Source organism: Coturnix japonica, chromosome 5, assembly GCF_054131305.1.
Source record: "Coturnix japonica strain WE chromosome 5, WE-NBRP24, whole genome shotgun sequence".
Lineage (NCBI taxonomy): Eukaryota > Metazoa > Chordata > Aves > Galliformes > Phasianidae > Coturnix > Coturnix japonica.
This window is the reverse complement of record NC_140667.1, coordinates 31,327,207-31,345,084: the sequence shown is the minus strand read 5'-3', so window position 1 is coordinate 31,345,084 and position 17,878 is coordinate 31,327,207. Positions and strand designations below refer to the sequence as shown.

The following is a 17,878-nucleotide window of genomic DNA, read 5'->3' as shown; positions in this document are numbered from 1 at the left end:
GAATATCTGAGACTCCATGCTCAATTTGCTTTATTCTTATTGCGCCAGCAGCTAAGGGACTATTCATGAATAAAATAAAACCACAGTAAGTATACAAGAATCATTGCATCAGTGATGCTGAAATCTAGATAAAAGATACAAAACACTGTTCCTCTGAAGTCACTGCTACTACTGGAGCTGCTTGCCAGTATTTCTGGAGAATGATCAGAGAGTCATATCTGCAGAAGCTACAAAAACTTCTTGAAATCATTGCGTCTGCTCAGTTACTTCTGATTAACTCAACCTGTTCTTGATTTCTATTTCTTTTGCCCAATATAAATTTTATAAATAACTTGAGAAAACAGGTTATTTGTGTCACTAGGTATATAGTTGTAAATGACTACATCTGTGATTTCTAGGGTTGTTCATAATTTCACAAAGAGACTGTATATTTAAATGTGATATGTACATTGCTACAATAGCACCTTATACTGTCATCGATATCTTGCTTCAAATAAGTTTTCCTCTTTATTAAAAAATGAAAATCCTCATTCTGAAACTGATAATCTCAGTAAGACAAAGAGAGTTGTGGTACTGCCTTGACAAATTCCTCAGAAAACATTTTCATATCTCAGAATTCTCAGAAGTACTTAATTCCTGGTGTTGTTTCCAGTATCTTCACAAGAAATTACATCTCCTTGTGTTCTTAATCTAGATTTGATATTGCAACTGCTGTGATAATCAGGACATTAAAACTGCAGAGGTTAAGAAATATAGTTGGATTATAGATCTGTTTTTTGACTAGGTCTGTTAGTAATTACCCACTAGCTGCTCAGCTTCGCTACACATTCCTTTAGGGCAAACAAGTAAATAAATACCGAACAATTAATTCAGCTTTACTTTTTTTGCAAGTCTAGTGCACATAGACATGTTGTTAAAAAATGTACTATTATTTTCCCTTGGTGCACTTCTAATTCACTGAGAATTACACTACAAAACTTACGTCCACCAATACTAGAAACCACATACTTTGGAAAACATGTAGAAAAAAATGCATGTTGATAATGCAGTATCTTAATTAATCACAGAATTATCAAGGTTGGAAAAGACCTAGAAGATCATCCAGTCCAACCATTACCAATACTTCCCAGCTAAATCATATCCCTCAACACAACATCCAAATGTTTCTTGAACACCCCCATGGTCAGCAACTCCACCACCTCTCTGGGCAGTGCATTCCAGTGCCTCACCACCCTTTCCGAGAAGTAATATTTCCTAATGTCCAACCTGAATCTTCCCTGGCAATGGAATAAAAAAAGATGGAATGTAATACTATGTTTAGAAGCAGTATGTTTTAAATGATTCAGGGAATTACTATGTCAGTGCAAGGATTCCTAAATGAATGCCTAATCACAAGTCCCATTTCAAGCAAGATTTTTTCCAGTCTGGTTGAACTCCACTCAACTAGTATTATCATTATTTTTTTAAAATTAAGTGTAGTATAATTGAAGCTTGATAAACATGTGAGTACAAACACCCTTTTAGTTTTAAGCATTTACAGACTACAGCCACATTTTAAACTGGTTACACGTTCATTTTAATGCTGATACCAGACTGTATTTCTATTCCTGTTAGCTTTTGCCTTTTTATATTCTCCCTTCATTTTTCTATAGCATTAAAAGGGGATTATGTAATATGATGTTCTGATGAATGCAGGACCTTTTCCACTCTCTAATAAATATTCAAAAATATTTTGCATACATCTTGTGAACAAGGCTTGTGAAATCATAATGGGATGACTTATGAGCATTCAACTTCCCTATTCTGGAGTATAAACTAGTCAAATGGATAGTATAGCAAATCATCCTGACACGTTTATATTAATGCATATTTAAATGAGAATAAGAAAGAAATAGTCAAATTTATGTTAAAGACTTCTAAAGGCTTAACAGCATCTTACTAAGTATGTATGTCAGCTTAATCTAATCCTCCTACTTCTATGTGTTCTGCAGTCTCAGCATGGTGCCCATAAAGCTCTCGTATGTTATGAGGGATTGCCTCTGAGAAGTTCACCATCAATACTACACTTTTAATAAAACTTTACATCTGGTCTTAGGATGACAGAAAGCTATCTGTCTCAAATTTGCATCACAAACCTTTAGCTTATTTTGACATCAGTAACATTCGCTATAGCAATTTCCAATAACCTGTTACAGTAGGTAGAGTGTATATATATGTATATATATATTTATATATATGCATAAATATATACATATATTCTTCACCCTCATCTTACTGTGTCAGGTACAAACAGGCTTTTCTGATTTATTTGGACTGTTCCTAATATATGTTCAATTTCTTTGCATCAGAAAAAGCATTAGTCTCATAAGAAGCTTATTTCAGACTGTCTGTGTTAGTATTCTTTTACTCCAGTTTTAATCTAAGACAAAAAGGTAACTTTACTTCATTTTCATGCTTTTGCTAGAAGAGGCAATACACTGTGATTCAAGCTCTTTCAAGACTTCTTCTAGACTATTTACCAATCTGATGACATGATGGAATTCCAACTGAATGTCAGCAAGACTGGAACAGCTTTTTCCTCAAGCCTATCTATAATAATTTCTATCTATCTCATTACAGTTACATCCGTCTGATGTGCTTCACATTAAAAATATTTGAAAAGCAAAGTCTAGCATACCCTGCTAAGTTATTAATATTATCATGCCCCAGCAGACAATGGATCTGATTGTAGTTGAAAACTCCAAAAGGATAGGTCTACTTGTGGGACTAGTAATGTCTAACACATGTTGAAGATCAAACATGTCAGTAATGGATCATCATACAGATGGTTAGCAACCAGCACTACCTGAGATGAATTAATAATTGCAACTGAAAAACTGCTCCCTCAGTATCATTTGTATTCTGGCAGCCATATCAAGGAAGGAATATTTTTAAAACTCCATGCATTAGGTCTCAGATTTTCATGATCAGAACACTCCTGCTTTATTCTCTTTCCTAGTAGAATGCTTCTCTGTGTTTGAAAGAAACCTACCATCCCATTGGTAGTGAAAATAACTTGTGACAGCCAACTGGGCTTGCAGTGAAGCAGACAGTAACCTTTGGAAGTAGTAGAAATTATTACAAAGAGATATCTAAATACTCAATATCTTAGGGAAGTCAAAAAAGGCAGGCATAAGCAAATTTAGGCTAAACTCAGAACTGACAAGACATATAATAGCTCTATTTTGGACGTAAGGACTGTTTCCCCTTGTGACTTCTCTGTCCCATTCTGATTCATGCATCCACAAGCACTCCAGAAGCAAAAGAAGTTTATTTGAACTTCCCTAGGTGTACTAAATGTAAGCATCTAAATCCATTCAGGTAATGAATTAAACTTCTGGGTAGTAAAATCATTATTTTTCCTCTCGTGCTGAATACAGATTTAGGGAGAAGGCTGAAAAGTTAATTGCTATTTGTAAATGAAACTTGAGGACTACATCAAAGCTGAAAAACAACATAGGAATATACTATGATAAACTGAAAGAAAGTATGGTCATCAGAGCTTAGCAATCTCTAAACAGTTAAAATACTTTAAGAATCAAAAGGAAAGTCTGATTCAGGTATACAGCCTATCGGGACTCTAGAGTTAAATCAGATTATTTTATCTTGCTTATGGGTACCTTCTGGAATATAGAGAAATGAATCTTGAAATCCCTATAAAGTGCTTGTTTAACTGAGTGTTAATATATATTTGAATACATTTTCAGTTATGAGAAGTATGACTATAAGTATAGTATAAAAGACAGTAAATTATATATTTCATTAATAGGCTTAATCCTTTCAAAAGGTAAGAAGATTTCACTGGAGTCTACATGCCTTTCAAGGCGCCAAGAACATATATAAACAAGACACTTTAAAATACCGTTGGAATATTTCTTCTTCTCATCACATGAACTTTCTGGAATTTTTTCCTAAGTAGACAAAAGTTCTTTTTGAAGTCTTTGTCAATGGGTTTGTGATACTTGTAAGTTTAATTTATTCTATATATTCTACAGATTGCAAGAATGTGTTTCTTATCCATGAAGATAATGATAAAATTGCTATAATGACAGGAATTATTATGACAGGATAGAGATCTGAACACAACTAGAATGAATATACGAATATCAAAACAACTTTCTGTATCTGGGCCATTAGTAGTGTAACATGAATCAAACTGAATCACATTTTCATGCAGACAATTTACACATCATATTGAGCAATATATTTAATAAAGCAAATTAAATTTATTTGGAAGTAATTATTTTATGGCCTGAGAAATATAAGAAAGAGAGCAGGCAAAATGATAATGTTAATCCCATGCCAGAAACATGTTTTATCAGGTTTCCTTTTAGCTCTTAAACAAGATGTAGTAAAAACAACAACATTCTGTCAGACTATATGTTCATTTCTTGCTTTCTGGATTAAATATGCTTATGCTATGCCACATTTTTATAGCTTTCAATTCCTGTGCTTTAAACCTATTAAACAATGTCAAGTTGAATTTTCTTCAAAAACTGCTGCAGGTTAAGAAAAAAAATAGGACAGTAGAATATTTGAGCGCTAACATTTATGTCAGCTAATTAATATGGATCAGTTGTGGTTTGCAAAGACTTTTAAAGTGCATGCATATTTGAGACAAATATAGATGAAGGATCTGATTTAGTTCCTTCTCAGATTGATAGAAAGCTCTTACTGATTTCAATACAAGTATGATCTACCAGTATTGTATGCTTGACAGATAAAAGAAGCTTTTTGTGTTCTTGCATAATATTAGTTTTTCCAAATTGACTACAGCCAAAAATACACATGCATCACATAAGAAATAAATCATAGTTGCAACATTGTATTTTTTGTTCTTTATTCTTTTTACTTGGTAATGGAATGTGATTTTGATAAAACTAAACACTGGGAAAAACATTAAACTTCTTCAATTAAAAAAATCTGTCTAATTAAACTGCTAAGAAATTAGCCTGTTTCAAACTTTGGCACCCCCTTATTTTGGGATACAACAGCATTTTCTTGTTTCAGAATATTAATATTTCATTATTTAGTCTCCAAAAAGTTCTTGTTAACACCAGATATTTGGTTGTCTGAACATAGTTCTACATCAAAACAAAAATGGACTACTGCTCAAGACTGTTTAAACAAAAGAATCATGATCCCTATGTTTGACCCCGAGGCTGCCAGGTTTCTTGGCAATTTCTTCTCTATAGAAGCATAGAATAAATCAGTCCAACCTCCTGCTGAAAGTCAGGATCAGAAAAAGCAAACTAGAGCTTCAATTTGGACTTTAACGTCTCCAAGAATAGAGCCTCTTTTTTTCAGAAGTATGCCTTAAAAGAACAAATATACCTTAATTGGACTTTTCCTTGAAAGGCACTTTTAACATGTTTTTTTGTAATCAAACCTTATGTAGGAATAAAACCAATTACATTATGCTTATTATTAAGACTTGTTTTCTATCAAAAGTCTTACCTGATTGTAACACTCCAATATCAAAGACATCCTTCTTGAAGAAAGCTCTAAATGACAAAGGACTTGCATTGAAATCTTCTGAAAGGTTCTCAACAGCTTGTCCAAACACAGAAACTAAGTCATGAAGAGGTCTATTTAAATCAAGCTGAGAAGCAGGAGGTAAAATCAAGCTCAGACGTACAGAGACTGATGCACAAGATGCAGAGCTGGACTTCACAGATTCACAATCAATTTGGTAGGACTCTGATAACATCTTCTTTGCAAAATGTTTTCTGTGCAGCGGGTCATCAATTACTGCAGTAACATGCCATTCAATGGCAGCATCTCTGGGTAAGTTAGTTACAACAACCACAGCAAGCGTCCCACACTCTGCAGCTACTTCATTATATGCTTCTAGATCTTCAACCTAAAAGATAAACAAAATATTGTGCATATTACATAACTAGTAGAAATTAATGTTGATCCTATGCAGATGATATATTAAAAAAAAAGTATCTGCAGTACAGCTATTTCGTGGTGGCTTTTATTTCTTTTTTTCCTCTGTAAAATTTCCTTCCTACTTAAGTCATTTTGAGCAACTATGAATTTGTCTGGCAGTTAATTTCTGCTCTTTTTTTGCATATGGCAATTTCTGTCCATTTCAATGAACAACATTTCTTTTCTTTAAAGAATAGAAATAGTAATAAGCACTGAAGCTACAGTGATGGATTAACAAAATACACTTATTTAGTTTATAGCAAAGATTCCTTTCAGACAATTGCAAACAGCAGAGAGGTTTAATTATTGTGCCCTGTTCTGGAGCCCCCAGCACAAGAAGGACATGGAGTTGTTGGGGTAGGTCCAGAGGAGGGCCATGAAGATTATCAAAGGGTTGGAACACCTTCACTGTCAAAACAGGCTGAGAGAGCTGGGGCTGTTCAGCCTGGAGGATTTTCCGAGTAGACATTAGAGTGGCCTTCCAGTACTTGAAGGGAGCCTACAGGAAAGCTGTGGCAGGACTGTTTATAAGTGTAGGTAGCCTTACAAGTACAAGGGGAAACGGTTTTAAACTGGAAGAGGGTAAAATTAGACTAGATATTAGGAAGAAATTCTTTAGTGTGAGGGTGGTGAGAACTGGAACAGGTTGCCCAGTGAGGTTGTGAATGTCCCCTACATGGATGCATTCAAGGCCAGACTGGATGGGGCTTTCATAGCAGAGGGTTGAAACTAGATGATCTTAAGGGTCCCTTCCAACTCAAACCATTCAATGATTCTATGATTCTAAATGAACCCTCTTAAACGCAAGAGCATCTTCTCAATAGCAGAATCACTTTGAAAGCACCCTAAGTTGTTTTTACATCAGTCAACACATCTAATTAGCTCACTTGCTAAGCCAACTCTGAGAGTCTGACCTCCTTTTCCTCTAATGGTATTAATGAAGCAGGAGGAGCTTTCTTCTAACTTCCTTGTAAAAAAAATAGGATAAATCACATTGGAACATGTTATTTAAATATTGGAAGTGCATATACTGTTTCAAAACACTTAAGTGGTATACCATGAGCCAGAAGAGGAAACTGTCAATTTGCAGTCATGTAAACACAAGTCAACTGCGCTTAAATACATTAACTAGCATTATCTTTAAAATCTAAAATTAGTTCATAAAAGTATCATCTTGTCCCCATATTTTTACAATGTATTCAATCCTTTTTTACCAGAATACATAGAACAGCGGCCTCAGAATGCCAGCTCCACAGCTGCTTTCTTGCTCCTTCCCACTCCAATGGCATAAGTGAAGAAATTCAAGGACTGACACAAAAGCAGTTTGATAAGCAAAGAGGAGGAAGAAAGGAAAAAATACAAAACAGCTCATGCAAAGACAATCCCTCAACACCTGTCACAAGCAGACCTATGTCCAGCCAGTCTCTAAGCAAGGAGTATCTTTCCAAAACCCACCTCCTCTTAGTTTTTATCATTGCATAAGATGTCGTGTGGCATGGGATATCCCTTTGAACTATCCAGACCGGCTGTCTTGCCTGTGCCTACCTCAGCTTCTTGTGCAACCTCAGCCTATTTGCTGTACGGGCAGTGTGAAGAGCAGAGAAAGTCCTGATGCTGCTCAGACACTGCTCAGATGTAGCTAAAGCACGTGATCCACACTGCTCTGGTCACTCATCCAATACACAGCACTGTAAGGGCTGAAGAAGTTCAGCTCCACAGGCCAGGCGCACATTTAGGCGTGCTGTTACCTTAAATTCATATACACCTATTAAATGACAATGTCTACTTATGGAAAGCAACTAAATTTTATGATATATGCTCTCAAAAAAAGATTAATGTACCTTATCTTTATCTCCTTTTTGAACAAATACATTCTAATTTGAAAAATTTTAGTTATATATTCTGTTCAGAAGATATTTTTTGTCTTATTTTTTCCTACATTTTTAAGAGACAATATATATATTTAGTGTTTTTGAGATTAGGGATTTACATCATCTTTGTGTACACAGATAATAAGTTTTTTATATACCAATTTGCTTACCCTGCAGTATATTTTGTTTATACTGTCCATTGCCTGATCTCTGAAAGGAAAAATAATAACAAGGCAAAACTGTCATTTTACCTGAAGTTGATAAGGCCATATAACTCTCAGTACCTTCAATTCACAAGCTCAATTTTCATCCGCTTGCTCTCAACTTTAAGAGGAAGAAATAATGACATGTTACAGGCACTCACAAGGTTATTGACAAGCATTTTCCAGAGAATATCTTTGATGCTTGACCCTTGTGAGCTGTTTACATGAAAAATGCACTTACTTCTATATTAACGATAGTGGAGTCTAATTCTATACCAAACATCTAGCAATTGCTTTAGCATTTCTGTTTTTGATATGGGAACAAAAATAGGGATAATTTGTCTCAAATTGCAGTCACTCCAGTTATAATAAAATCTCACTGAGTACTGTTTGCTTTCAGTACTTTCATTAGGCAAGCTGGGGCTGTTATTAAGGTACCAACACATAAATGTTATATTAGCACTTAACAGGAGGAGAGCACAATATTCTCCTCTAGGAGATGAATTCCAGCCTTGTCAATATAATTCTGCTCTGAGTGCTGTAAAACAGTTTGAAAAGATGAAACACTGGAGCTTTGCACTGAGGGAAAAGAAGAAAAAAAAAAGGCATGCTCATTCAGGCTTAAAGGCCACTTCGCTGGCCCAAGGTGCTGAGGTAGAGTTTAGAAAAAAAGTCTAGAGAAGCTCTCTCAGGTCACATCAAGCACTAAGACAAACTTTTCTACTTCCCTGTACTTGTCTTAGGTTGTTAAATCAATTACTCACTATTTCTGCTTGCCTTCAGCTGCCATTTAGAATATGAAGAAATACATGAAAATTAAGGCCAGGAGAAAGCACATTTCCAAATTTAACAAATGAGAATCATTCTGAGTGAAAGACTGTTCATGGTGCACCTGTGCAGTACCTTAGCACTCATAACCTTTAACTTCAGAATTTGCGCAAAGCACAAATGATAGAGCTAGTGGGGACTAAGAATCTTTCATCAGCTGCTAAAGAATCATACAGAAATACTTCTAACAATGACCTCTCCTGACTTATTTTCAAGAAATCACTGACATTTGTGTTGTACATGGATGCTGCATTTGAGTTACCTGTCAGAAATTTACAACTGGATTAAACAGCTGAATATAGCTATAATAGCCTCCCTTGTACATGGGGATGAATATTTATACATCTTCTGAGAAATTCTAATCATATGATGCAGGAACAATATAAGTTTGTATTAAGAATGAAAATAAGTTATTCTTTACAATTGATTCTACAGATACCTGTGGTAACAGGAAGAAAAACATGGATTTAAGGTTATTGCACAAGGATATTGCTGAAAAGCATTCTATAAACGAGCACAGGTTTCAGCCTAATCCTTCTCCCACAAATTGAGGTTGAGAAGGAAGAAGCCTGGCTTGGCCTATTATTCTTGGAGACGAAGTGTCAAATAATTCTTGGGAACCTCTGTGAAAATCTTATTAATGAGGTGATAAAACAAGGCCAGACAAAGTGATTCCTTAAAGTATGTACAACCTGAACTTTACAAATCCCTACAAATTTCATTATGCTGTAAGTGTAGCTGCTATCTAAAGGCATTTGCCCTTAAATAACTATTTCCTGGCTAAGAATTAACAGTACTCAAGTGATTTACAATTTAAGTAAGAGGGCATCGCCTGTAAAAGATCCTCATATCTTGCTATGAACATTTCCACAGGAAATTTAAATATTTAAACCAAAAACAAACACTGTAAAGTAAATTTACACTAGGAATAGTTTATCTGTCATCAGGAAAAATAACCAGAATGTAAAGCTTCAATGGCAGACTGCTGAGGTACTATGGAAATGGATACTTCTACAGCATATATATTTACATACTCTGATTTAAAGAAGACTGGAGCAGGAAGTCAGTATCCTTTCTCCATAAAGGAAATAGCCTCTGAAAATAAATTAATGTGTAACAATGCCTTCTTCCTTGGATGGATGCAAACTGCAATTTTATGATGCCAAATTAGACTGATACCATATTACAGTAAACACTGAAACAAGTCCCATGCTATGTTAAGTAACATCATGGAAAGTCTTCATGGACTGATTAATAAAGAATCACAGCGGGTGACAGCAGTCAGAAAACCAAGTAAAACATGATGAATTGTTAACAAAGGAATAGAGATCACAGTGGGCTGTGTTATGCCACTGTAGAAATTCACAGTTCATTCACATCATGTATAAAGATACACACCTCTTGATCTTTCATTTGAAAAAGGTCATGCTGGATGCAAAATGCATTCAGAGGAATACCACAAGAATGATCAAAAAGCTCTGAAAACTTTGAATGAAAATGTTCTCCAGCTTTATCAAGGAGAATTGTGCCAGGGTTTACAAAGTTATGCATGACATAAAAAGAGTAGATCGAGATAAGAACTGATTGTGCATGCTTGTCTTTCTGTAAAAGAGTCATGGATCATCAAATGACATTAGCAAGAGCATGGTTACAAAATGTACAGTAGTGGGTGACACTTAAGATTCCTTGACAGAGTGCAACGGTTCCAGGAGCATTATACAGATATACAAGGGAACCTGAACAAACATTTAGAAGATAGAGTCAGTAGGGATTATAAAAGAGACATACTGAAAATCCTACTAAAAATAATTTATATAAAATAGTTAATAATTTATACCTATATTAATGATTTACATAACAATTACAATAAATTTAGTTATTTTAAAGATGAACTAAAATGGTTTGAAGCTGGAAGAACATTAGAGTGGGTATACGCTTTTCATATTTTTATTGTTCACATCTGCTTAGGACTACTGTTAGGAGTCAGAATACTAAGCAGAATGTTCACCACTATTATTATTCTTATATTGTCACATAGGAAATTATGCAGTAATGTGTTTGGTGAAGAAAAATAACTGGGCTTTCTTGACAAGACAGGCTGAGTTTCCACAACTAGTCCCTTCCAACATTTCTGTAATTGTTAATATTTATCTAAGTACTCCACATTGATTTAACAGATTAATGGTGAGCATACAGTCAAGCAACAGAATACAGGTAACAGCTTTGAAAGGAAAAGCGCTTCTTGTGTCAGTTGAGCAGAGGTACTGCCATCACTTTCATAGTGGAAGATGCAGAGTTTAATCTGGTTACTCTTGGCCTCTTTCTGAGGGAAGAAGAAAAAAAAAAAGCTTTGTCTCCTTTTTTTTTTCTGAAGCAGAAGCACAGAGAGAACTGGAGTACCGCTTTTGAGGAGCTGAACATATTTTAAATTCTTGTTTATACAGATACAGCATTAGCACAGACAAGCAAACCCTAACGCACAGTGCCATGTATGAGGCTTGTCTGCTTTAGACACCTGACAGAAGTTCTTGAGCCCCACTACCACCAGAGCCACCAAGACAATCAGCTGTGTTTTAACTCCTCTAATGAGCTCATGCTATGGATACTTACCTCAAAACTGCAAAAGTATAAGGACAATTGGCTAGAAATATAAAGGGTCTAAAGGCATGACAGAACACCTACTGAAGTACACAGTACTACAGTTAATAAATGACATCACATTCAGTAGGCTATTCTAACCAGAAGAGATGAGAACTCTGTTTTCATTATATACATGGATAGACCAAAGCTGAGAAGATAGGGTGGTAGAGACATGACTTAGCTAACACTCATAAACAAGTTTAGTGCAGAAATATAAGCCTGTTCATAACACTAGACGGAAGGTTTACAACAGAGTGTGTCAATTCACTTTTAAATTTGTAATCAACCTATATCTCCACATTAAAGTAAAATGGCTAGCTGAACTGCTCTGTGCAGAACTCTTTCCTGAGATTTGCTCAGATACAAAGGTTATTGCTCTGGCTTACAGTACCACCACATTCTAGTGTTTTGTATACCTTAGTTCTTACTAACAAGTCATTTCATTTTCATCATGTGTGCTCCAGTGCTATAAGCTTAGTTAAATGAAATACACTGGGCTAGAATGAGTCTAAACCAGATTATTCATAGGGTGGTTTTAAAAGAGCCAACTTTAAAAGAGCATTTCTGTCTAGTGGTGTATTTTTTCAAAATCAAGTCAGAACTATTAAAATTCCTAGGGACAGAAGAGGAATACTAAGTATGGCACAAACCTATATTGGAATAATTTTATGAGCATTTCACACTTATTTAATAGAAACAGGTAAAAACTTCAGTTATTAACATTAATTACACAAATTTGTTTATTTTGGCTAGTTTCCATTTGTTCTAAATCAGAAATATTCTCTCTGTTGTGTAAGGTCTATCTACAGACTACCTACTTCACAGCTGAATATGGAACCAAGTTATAAGACAGATGAATGTATAATTGCTATCTCTACAAAGAACTGACTCAGAGAACAATAAGAAAGATACTGTGATGTTACTTTTAGAAGCTGAGTTTATGAAAACCTTCTATGGTATGCATTATTACACCATTATAGTGGCATGATTAATGTGCCTGTAAATAATACATTTAAAATGTCTTTTACACTGCCTGCATAAAACAGAGTGCATCAAACTCCTGAGATCCAGTTTAGGCTTGCTAGAGAGTCTCTCACAACAATAGGTTTATGACTTTAAAAAGTAAAGATTCCACTAGGAAAACTGAATAAGAATAAAAATGTCAGTTGCTGAAAGTAGGATAGAAACAATCCTTTTCAACATCCTAGTTAATCTAATAAATAGGCCACAGACATTCCTGGTCTAACAGCCCTGAATTAAAAAATTCAGACTTTTTGCAAAGCTTACAAAAATAAAAAGTCTGACACTCATTATTCTTTCCTGAAATAAAACAGATGCCACACAAACACAAAGGAAAGTAGAAACAGGAAAACAAATAAGGATTTAGAAATATAGGAGCAATATTATTTCTAAGGGTTTTTCTAATCAATGTTTCTTATCCTAATAGACTTCAAATTACTGTGATCTCTTCCTATAATATTCCCATAAGAAGGCATTTGAAAAAAATAAACATTGAGTAAAGTTAATTTGAAATTAAGTAAAAAGTAAATAAAGTAAAGTAAGTAAAATGCTTTCTTGAAAACAACTGTACTGTAGTGATGCAAATTTAACTATTAGATATGAACTGGTCAGCAATTAATATGCCAATCATTACTGCTGAGCTTTTGCCAAAGGCATTTTGTTGGCAAAAAAGAAAGTTTACTTTTAACTGTTTTATCAACAACTCATAAAATCTATATGATATAATTCCAACTATCAGAATTTTTTAAGTCTAAAATCTTCCGGCATGGTAGTCAACCAAATATATTGGAAGAAACTATCACAACTAACATAACATAACCACTACAATACAAGTAAGCACTCTCAGGGAGCACGCTGCACAATAAATCTGATCAATTTGATTTTAGAAGTCAAGACAGGTTTTGTGGGATGTGGATGTTATATTTAAGCCTATAGAATCAAAACTTTAATGATGAATGGTTTCTGAATAGCACAACTGTAAGCATATCTAAGATTTATATATAAGAAAGAAAAGCAAATGCAGAAGCCTGTGAAAAAAGAGTTTGTAAGAAATCAGATCAATAACTATATACAATCTATAGTTTACATCACTCAAACAGAATAATTTAGCAACTTGGTATTCTTTTACCCTAACCACCAACAGAGGCTTCAAGAAAAGGAATACATTTTCTTCATTTTTGTGTGACAGACAAAAGGCTCAGCTGAAATTAAAGACACAACCTTAAAAGGTCTCTTTTGATTATATTTAGTATACAAGGATATCATTTGCTTGTTAAGTTTGCTTCTCTTTTCTATTATTGGATCTGTGTTTTGAATCCTTTCATTTAGGACACTAAGAAGACACAGTGCAAACTCTGTGACATGATCAAAATAAAAGCAATCAGTCTCACATTTCTATTAAGACACAGTCAGCTTTGAACAAGCCTCAAGAAGAAATAAACAACCAAAAACCTGAACAAAGGCAGTATAGAAAGTCTGTAATAACTAGGCTAACCTGGGCTTACCAAACTGGAAATTTTCTTAAAAATTAATTATTACAGCTTTTCAAGGTAATTTGAAGGAAAAAATAAAACACAAATGGGAATCAGACCCTCTTCTTTCTCAGCCTGGGCAAGAATATCTCATGCTGAAATGCACTAGGACATACATGAAGTTGGTTTTAACCAAGAAAGTGGCTCAATTCAAACTGCAGTCTGGAGCAAAAGGCACCCGAGATCACAGTCAGTACAGTAACTAGCCCTAGTGACAGGCACCACATTGAGCTCTACTCCAGTCTTGTCAGAAATTTTAAGGCAGAGACAAATAGCAAGTCTATAACAAGTCGGAAAAACACCAGAAAAGGATTACAGGTCTGTCATTGGAGTATAAATGTGGCCACCAGCTCAGAAGATGGCGGGTCCTATGTGGTAGCATTTAAGTCAGCGCAGAGTATTGGCAGAGAGATAGAGCTATAGACAGCAGTGAAGAGAGCTGGCTTCTAGCCACTGCACCACCATCCAGGCTTAGTCTTGAGCTGAAGATGGTCTGCCCCATTCCATGTCTCTTACAGCCATGTACACACATCCCTTAAAATACATCCAAGAATGGATACTGTAACCCTTCCCTAGGCAGACCATTCCAATTCCTAATCACCCTCTTGATTAAGAAAATCTTCCTAATATCCAATTTAAACCACTCCTGGCACAACATGAGGCCATTTCCTTGTGTCCTATTACTTGTTACCCGAGAAAACAGACCAAAACCTTCCTTTTTGCTGTAACCTCCTTTCAGGAAGCTGTATTTTAAGTACACTCAAAATCAGAATACTTAGGTGAAATGTAATGGCCTGTGATATACAGGTCAGGCTAAATGATCTGAAGGTGCCTTCTGGCTGTAAAAGCTTCTAAAGCTAAGAAATTTGTTTTACTCACTATTTACACTCTACCAGGCTGCTGTGCCTGAACTCTAAATACCCACAATGAGAAGGCAATCATCTTACTCATTATGGCCTTTAATATTCCTTGCTGATAGTTTTAAATTTTTAAACAGCCTTACCTGTTGTGCTGCCTTTTATGTGTTCTCATACTTACAGATATAATTTTGGAAGCAAAATATCTAAACAGTAAGAATAATAAAAGTGAAACAGGTTAAAGCTTCTTAGCAGTAGGACGCTGCTGCAGCAAAATCCTTCCAGTTCCCCTACATTTCTTCCCCAGCAGGGACTTTCTGTCAAGCTGTGAGTTAGTTCTATACAATAATGCAGGCTGCTGTTACTGCAATTGCACCTTTCTGTATCTCACTATTGTACTAGAAATTCACTTTGATTTTTGCTTTACTCCTTGGTAATAATAATATTTAAAGAAATTCCTGCAGAGCTAAATGCAAATTTCAGCACTGCATGCTGGATACTCAAAAGGGTAGGAAAATGTAAAATTGGTAAGAAAATAATTGCACATTAAAAAGCTGTTCTATTTGCTTTAAAAATATTAACTTCTTCTCAACAAACTAAAGATTCCCGAGCCAAAAGATAACCAGTTAACGACTGGAGTTAAGATTCCTTGAAATACATCTCAAACATACATCATTCAATATATCAGTTACAATGTGGAAAAAAAAGATAACTACTTAGGAACAAAGTCGTAAATTGATAGCAATATAAACTGAAAGCAAATGAAGTCTGCCACATGAAACATGATCACAGACTGTCACTCTGAGGGTTTTATTCTTCATGTCTAGTGTCAAAAATAAGCACTTAGGAAAGAGATTCCACTTGAAAATTACTTGAGAATGTGTATTCAATTGGGACGAAGAATGGGAAAAAGTTAATGATCAAAATCTGCTTTCTGGGCATTAAGGATAGCTGTTTTTATTATTCAGAATTTAAATTTCAGATCTTGATTGAAAAGATGTTTTCTTTGAAAGACTGCTTTTCTTCTGGACTTTGAACTCGATCTGTTGAGCTAATTTTCAAATGAAGTTTCATCTTTTACTTCACATATTCTAACTACAGTCATATGTTCTCCTGTGGACATGTAGCATTTTTAGCAACTGGTTAAAACTCGTAATTAAATTTTACAGTATGCTTTGAACAGAACTGTGATGCTATTAGAGCCAGAAGAAAAATAATTTGGAAATTGTGGTGAAATTACTAAATTCCTATGAATTGTCATGCTTTAGCTCATTGGGACAGCCACCTTGATAAGTATTATGATATATGGATCTGGGTGAGCTGTCCTGGCTGTGCCCACGCCCACTGACTATGGAAATTAATTAGATGACAGCCAGACATAGCATATCCACTTGTGACAAGAATTTCAGGATAACTAATTTCAGGCACCTAAAAATTATACATATCTCAAGCTCGGCTTCTAACTTCTCAGCAGTTACTGGAATGACTCATATAAGAAAGTACAGTTCACCTGATGGTGAGGATACTTACTACTGAGATATTTAATGGGATATCAACTCTTACATGTAGGTTTACAGCACCATGCAAATTTTTTAATAAATGGTTTTTGTTCAACAGATTTTAATATATATGCTAATTAAAAGTTGAAAAATTAAGAATTCATGTTCATGGATAAGGTTTGTACTTTTTAATATATTTACCTATATGCATATATATGAAAATGGGAAGGATGGCACAATGAAAATATGTGAAAGAGAAATTAAAATGAAAAAGTATATGTATATGCATACATCTCCCCCATGTAATTCTCTGCACAGAACATGCATGAGATACCATGCACTATGGAACACATATCTAGAATTCCATGCAAATATACATTTGACAAATTATGACAAAACTTTACCAAAGTTACCAAATTAACTAGAAATTATAGAAAAATAGTATTTTCATCAGTTAATGTGTACATGTTTTTCTTTTAGACTTCTTCTTCACATTTATTAAAAATAACAAAAATAAACATTAAATAAAAAACTAAAATAAATATAACCTACACAAATAAAATAACTAACTAAATAAAATTAAATGAAGAAACTAGTAAATAAACAACTTTATTGATCTCCTCTTTGTTGAGAAGTGTGCAGAAGTAACTACATTGTCAAAAACAGGAGGTGGTCAACATGTTTTCAGAGTTGGTTATAAAGGAGATGAATAAAGACCTACATAATATTACCACTGATTACTGTCTAAAAAATGTTAGACTTCAAGTGTGACCAGCTCTGATCATTGTGTTACAACTAAAGGATCAATGAGGCTGTACACATGTATCATATCAGCTGGTAATGGTTTTATTTTTCATCCGAGAAGATGCGTAAATGCAGACAAAAAGTTGAATGCTGAGCTGGCATGCATGTTACTGAATATGGACCAATTAGCATTGCTTAACTTTGTTATAGAATCATCAGAATAATGCTAGTTTACTTTTAGGCTGTCTGATATACTTGTTTGGAAGTGAAGTACAGAAAAGGATAAATATTTATTGTTTTATTTTGACATTTATAAGTAGTCACACAGCAACAAAATTGAATGGAATATTGGTGGGAAGGTTCAAACTGTATTGTCATACCACCAAAATCCACCTCTGGAGTTGCCAGCCAACATGATAAAATAGGAGGCATTACTTTCGGAGCATACCTCATACTATATAATAGTAAAGAAGTATTTCCACTGGAAGATGGTCAAGATTCAGTGCAGAACAGTTGTTAGTAAAAATGTCACTGAAAGTTGGGATGGTGAACTTGCTCTTCTTTTGGTCCTAATCAACAAGATTACCTCACCCAGACAAGGACAGAAAAAGACCCTGATGAATCTCCTGAGGTTTCCTCCTTTGTTAAGGAGATTTAAAATGCCCTACCTGCAATTAGGAATACAGTTAAACAGGGAAGTTTCCTGAGTGA

General features: G+C 34.8%; 1 protein-coding gene across 20 annotated transcripts in view; it reads right to left on the bottom strand.

Moving 5' to 3' along the window:
- Positions 1-17,878, bottom strand: part of DPH6 (diphthamine biosynthesis 6) — a 177,759-nt gene that overhangs the window by 28,280 nt on the left and 131,601 nt on the right. For all 20 annotated transcript variants that reach the window (XR_014947187.1, XR_014947186.1, XM_085550401.1 and 17 more), the window contains one exon: positions 5,497-5,902. Coding sequence is in view for 18 of the 20 variants with exons in the window: in XM_085550401.1 (XP_085406527.1) it covers positions 5,497-5,902 (406 nt within the window). In the remaining 2 variants the exon portion in view is untranslated. The remainder of the gene's footprint in view (positions 1-5,496; positions 5,903-17,878) is intronic.